Below are 5,993 nucleotides of genomic sequence, written 5' to 3'. Positions count from 1 at the left end.
AAAGGTTCAATTAAAAAATAATAGTTTTTATTACAGACGGACATACTCCTCAGTACCCCCCTCCAGATGATCCTGCAGGTGAAGAAGCAGAATATGGACGTCCTGGACCGGCGTGGTTACACTTGGTCTGCGGTTGTGAGGCTGGTTGGACTTTCTGCCAAATTCTTTAAATCGACATTGGAGGCTGCATATGGTAGAGATATGAACATTAAATTCTTTGACAACAGCTCTGGTGCACATTCCTACAGTCAGCATGTCAATTGCACAATCCCTAAAATCTTGAGACATCTGTGGCATTGTGCTCTGTGACAAAACAGCACATTTTAAAGTGGCCTTTAATTGTCCCCCAGCACAAGTTGCACCTGTGTAATGATCATGCTGTTTAATCAGCTACTTGATATGCCACACCTGTCAGGTGGATGGATTAGCTTGGCAAAGGAGAAATGCTCACTAACAGGGATTTAAACATTTTGGACACAACATTTGAGAGAAATAAGCTTTTTTTTTGCTTTCTGTAAATTTCAGTGATTTTCTTATTTCAGCTCATGAAACATGGGACCAACCCTTTACATGTTGCGTTTATATTTTTGTTCAGTGTATATTTTGCACTAGTTTGGGGATAGTTGAAACTAAACTCCAATCTAGGTAGTTTTCAGTAGCCATGTAGCGGTGTAACTAAGAACCTAGTATACACTACTTTTTCTTGCAAAAATGAAATATGGGTGAAGTAGGAAATAATGTCCTTTATTTTTCACCATCGTCCTGCCTAATTATCACTTGAAACATAATTTGTGTTTAATAGGCAAAATTACACACTGTTAACATATGACCCCAAAGTGACTTGTTCTTGCAATTTGTGGTCTATTACATTTCAGATTTACATAATTTTTCACAAAGTAGTTTGGAAGTACTTGTTCAAAGTAAACTTAATTCTTAAGGGTAGCTTTAGTGTAGCTTAACTTCTAGTGTGAAGTAATTGGCTACCTGCCCTTTACCAAGCTACCTAGTGGTTAGTGTTGTGCCAGTAACTGAAAGGTTGCTGGATTGAATCCCCAAGCTGACAAGGTAAAAATCTGTTGTTCTGCCACTGAACAAGGCAGTTAAACCACTGTTCCCCGGTAGGCTGTCATTGTTACTACGAATTTTGTTCTTAACTGACTTGTCTAATTAAATAAAGGTTTAAAAACAAGACTATTTCCAGAGTAGATTCCCCAAAACTGCCTTTATCCCACTGACTGTCACCACACCACCAAATCATTGAGTTTGTGTATCTAATTCTTCAGAAAAAGTATGCAATTGCTTTGTTTATGTGTATGCATTCACTTTTGAGGATTATACTTGGATAGTTTTAAGCAGTATGATAAAAATTCTACCAAGCCCATGAGATGACAAGGTGACACTACCATGTTGTTATAGACATCCATTCACAATGTACAGATTAGAGGTGTGCCTAGGTGATCTGTTTCTGGATAGGGCCAACTGTCATGTGTCTGCTTACTTCAATTCAGCAATTTGACCTTAAGGCTAGGTTGATGGGAATAGGGATACCTAGTCAGTTGCACAACTGAACGCATTCAACCAAAGTGTCTTTTGCTTTTAACCCAATCCCCCTGGTTAAGGTGAGCAATGCTCTGAGAGATTGCACGGGAACCGGTTATCTATTCACTATTGAACTAAATGAGACAGCGGAGGGACCTCCCTGAATATGTACAATATATTCACTCCAGATCACCCAGTCTTCTACGCAATTCCCACAACTTTGTATAGAAAAACCACCCATTTTCAGTATAGGTTTCTTCCTTACCAGTTGCCACCGTTGCTCTTTGAAAGTTTAGGTTCCAATCTCAGTTAAGTTCTTTGACATGGATTTGTAGAAAGTGCACAAATTGATGATTGATTGGTGCCAATTAGTTGGTCTTCTACAAACTTTAGCCAAACTTTCCTTGAAAGTTTCCTTTCCTTGACATTTAGCAAGTAATAAATATTTTCATATTGTAAAGTTATAGTATAGTCTGAGATGTGAGAAGAGAACGCACTTGTGGCCAAGCGTGATGACACTTGACATACTGTGGCTCAGTTCATAAGTATGGTACCTTGTCAGTCATTGATTTGTCAGTTTATAAAGTTCTTTACCTCAGCCATCCTCTTGGAGTTCTGTGAAGATGTACTGATCGAAAGGTCTTGGAGGCAATTCATGTGGTGTATTCATCCATTTTCAGGAGCTGTGTGGGTATAAAAACTGCCTCTGGTAATCCTATCCCAAGATGAACCTGTAACCCACTACCACGCAAAAAAAGACAGATCTCCCACATGGTTTAGGATGACAGAGGCAAAACACGATCAGAGGGGATCAAACATTTATTTACCCTTATTAAAAGTTACAATAAAACCATTAACATCTTTAAAACAATAGCAAAATAAAAGAACCAAAAATATTGGCCAAAACATATTTACAGAGACAAATTGCAGATAAAAAGCACATTTTGTACACAACCCCAACCCCTGCATCATAAACTCTGAAATGTGAATACTACAAGACCCAGAAAGCGCAAATGTGGTTTTAGCCAGAAAATTATCAAAATGCACAAACAAAGACGTCGCCTTTTCCACCTCCCCTGCTTTAATTTATTGTTCCTATACAGCACAAAATACTTGAAATTTGGGGGTAAAACAGGAATGTAGAATTCAAGAAATGAGTAAGATCATTTGAACGGTTTATGCCCATATAACAGTCATTTTGAGTGAAGGAGATGGTCTGCCCTGCTCCATAACCGCTGTCAATTATTAGATCCCAAGATATGAGAAAGAAATGAAAATGTTATAGGACTGCCACGCTGTTAAAAGGATGCGTCTCCATGAATTGGGAAAATAAGTCAGTATTCCAGATTCGTTCTACATCCAATCCAAAACCTTCCCCACGCGCCAGTTCCAGTAAGTACCATGAGGGGGCACCGTAAGCCAACAGTTTCATCATGAGAGGGCCGGTGAGATTCCAATCAGCAGAGAAATGATAAAGGCAGTGAACTGGTGGCTGAATCAGCAAATGTGATATATCCTTCTTCATTTGTCTTCGTTTGTAGTTTTGTTTATAACGTTAAGAATGTGGCACGAGTCTTTCATATATACTTTAATCTAGGAAATAACGTTCAGGTAGCCGTGACGGGCACGGTCACTCTGCCTTGGGCTCGCCCTCGGATGCTGCGGGTGTCGTGACTTCTGCGGGGGTGGCGGCCTCCTCGGCGGGGGCTTCCTCCGCTGGAGGGGCTTCCTCTGCTGCTGCGGCCTCGCTTTCTGGGGCCAGAGTGGCCTCCTCCTTGGCCTCTGCCACAGGCTCGGTAGCCGGCGTCTCCTCTTTGGTCTCCTTGGCTGCGTGGCCGTTCTCCTCTGGCTTGTCCTCCGCCGTGGGGGAGGCGGCCTCCTTGCCCTCCTCACTATTCTTCTTGGTCTTCCTCAGCGAGATGCCCTTGAACTTGAAGGAGTTCTTCAGGGAGAATTTCTTCTTCTTCTTGGCATCCTTTGCGGCCTCCCCTTCGGCCTTGACCGCATCTCCTTCAGCAGCAGGGGCAGCCTCGATGGCATCGCCAGCACCCATCTCACCCTCTTTGGCTGGCTCGGCTATGCCATTCCCGTCTACGGCAGCTGCATCCCCATCGGGCTTGGCAGAGACATCGCCATTGGTTTTAACATGGCCGTTCTCCTGTGGACAACAGTGAGAAACCATTTACACATATGTAGAGAACAATAATTAAACGATCCAAATAAACTGATATTGGGGAGAAAGTTACAGTAACCATAAGCAGCCCATACCTATATCCAATTGATTCATAAGTATACAGGCAAATGTGGACCAAGGAAATGGCTCATGGGATAAAAAGACAGACTGCTTTTTTCGGGAGCGAATTCAAGTAGATTGTGGTGTATGGCCAACCAACCTATAACAGAGGTTGTCATTGTGGACAATTACTTGACCGGGTCAAATGCACAGCAAAACGCTTCATATGCACAGCTAGTTTGCATTACTCCCATCGACCACGTGGAGGCATAAGTGCTCCGCGACAACAGCAAGCCGAATTTTGGAACAAAGGATTCCGATCAAATTAAGAAACAGATTAGCTGTGCTATTCGTTGCAAAATGTCAATATCGTATATTTCTTGCCATTCGAATAACCCAAACGGTCTAAAATGTATGTTATGTAAATTTGTGATATCAAACTTAACTATAATAATTGAATCTCCTATAATCTTTAGGCCAACGAAAATGTAAATTAACCAGAGATCGCTAGAGAATGCACCAACTGGTAGGCGTGCCGCCTCAATGAGACAGTAGACTGGCAATTGCACCCATTTTACAACCATCAGCTACAGTGGTATAGCGAGTCATCATCCAGATAACGGGCATGCGAGCGGCATGTGCAATAAAACAAGGTTTGACTTTACAATTGAATGTTTCCATCTCTACAAATGAAGGATTACATCGAAAATAGCACAAAATAGTCCGAGAGCTTTTTAAAATATACAACGCTTTGCTGGCCCCGTGCACATTGTTTTCAAGCCTCGAGCAAACTCCATTTGCATCCTATGCATCTGTTGTTCGGCGAGTGGGCGATCGCTGCCAATTCTAGCGCCAACTCATGAGAGAACTAGTTAATTAAAACTGATATTTCCATTCATGTGATAATAATTTGAGAATTTTGAATAGTCCTGGTGTTACTTGATTGGGCAAAGACGAATTTAACAAAGGGGTTTGGTGGTTAGCCACCCAACCATGCACACATTTTTAAATCAGTTAATTACAAAATGCCATCGAAACATGGTTTTCATCCAAATATGATTTAGCTAATTAGTAAATAACGTTAAATATCATGTTCACTGGTAGGCGTGAGGTCTCGCTAGTCTGGTAACGCTAACACGTTGCCCATGCAACTCACGCTGGACGAGGGCGTTGGGTGCCAAATGTGGAAGCATGCAACTGGACTTCTGTCTTACCTGGCCATTTGTTTTAGCGACAGCCGGGTCGGCGACCGCTTTCCCCTCGACAGCTACTCCACCCTTGGACAATTGAGCTCCCATATTTTAGGTTTTCTAAACAAAAAGAAAATCTAAAAGAAAAACCTCGAAGTTTCACGGTTTAAAATCCAGCACAGAGAAAGGTGGATCTTGCCAGATTTTGAAATCCGTGTTTATCCCTTTCCTTACTTTGGAAAGCAACAACAGTTTACCAGCTTTAGACAACAAACCTCGCGGCTGCTGAACTCAAATTAAAGAACGCTAAACCTACAAGTGTGAGTATTTCAACCGTGCATCAAAATCGTAGAAAACTCCACCTAGGGGCGTGACTTCACGGACATACCCAATCTACAACCTTTGGTTGGAATCCTCTCCCCGCCTCCTTTCAGCTTCAACGAGTATTTTTTTCCTTTACAAATGGTATTAATATGGTGAGAATTGTATCTGTATTTACTGATTTTTCTATTACATCATTTAATGCCTGAAGACACATTACAGTCAATGGCTTCTAGGTCGTTTTTTGTTGTTGCTGTGGTTCTGCTCTTTGCAGGCAAGTGCACACTTTGAGAGAAGGGTGGAGAATCAGAAAATAACTCATGACAGGCAGAGACCCCCGAAAAAAACAAAATCCGTCGTGGTCAGATTATGATGACACCTGCAATTTCAGGTATGCCTTTACCTACTAGGCCCGTTGTCCAGTCTGGAAGATAGGAGGCAACTGTAGATTGTATTTTTATTTGCTAATGTATTTATTTTTAACTTTTCATTGTTGGGGAAGGGCTCGTAAGTAAGAATTTCTACACCTGTTGTATTCGGTGCATGTGACAAATAACATTTGAACACAACACTTGTTCATATCTTGCAGTTTCGAAGCACTCTACTCCTCTATTCCAAATTAATCAAATGAGAAAATCTTCCATATGCTTGCACTACAATACTAGATTTCACAGTGTAATTGTTTATGGAATGGTTCTAACTGAAGGTAA

The 5,993-nt window shown here is 41.5% G+C and overlaps 1 protein-coding gene across 1 annotated transcript; it reads right to left on the bottom strand.

Annotated features, from left to right (window-relative positions):
- Positions 1–2,597: 2,597 nt before the first annotated feature.
- On the bottom strand, positions 2,598–5,267 carry marcksl1a (MARCKS-like 1a). The gene is made up of 2 exons (XM_023986487.2): positions 4,987–5,267; positions 2,598–3,697 (listed from the first exon to the last, which is right to left on the bottom strand). The coding sequence occupies exons 1-2, from the start codon at positions 5,068–5,070 to the stop codon at positions 3,170–3,172; spliced, it is 612 nt and encodes a 203-aa protein (XP_023842255.1). The 5' UTR covers positions 5,071–5,267; the 3' UTR covers positions 2,598–3,169.
- Positions 5,268–5,993: the final 726 nt, after the last annotated feature.

The sequence above is a fragment of the Salvelinus sp. IW2-2015 genome, linkage group LG4q.2 (genome assembly GCF_002910315.2).
Source record: "Salvelinus sp. IW2-2015 linkage group LG4q.2, ASM291031v2, whole genome shotgun sequence".
NCBI classification, from domain to species: domain Eukaryota; kingdom Metazoa; phylum Chordata; class Actinopteri; order Salmoniformes; family Salmonidae; genus Salvelinus; species Salvelinus sp. IW2-2015.
This window is presented reverse-complemented; position numbering and strand designations above follow the sequence as displayed.

What these genes read in the sequence shown, in the direction of transcription:
- marcksl1a (XM_023986487.2), bottom strand. Translation starts at nt 5,070, where the DNA reads ATGGGAGCTCAATTGTCCAAGGGTGGAGTAGCTGTCGAGGGGAAAGCG. An exon ending in TCGCTAAAACAAATGGCCAG is followed by an intron (nt 3,698 to 4,986) that starts GTAAGACAGAAG and finishes TGTTGTCCACAG; the next exon opens with GAGAACGGCCATGTTAAAAC.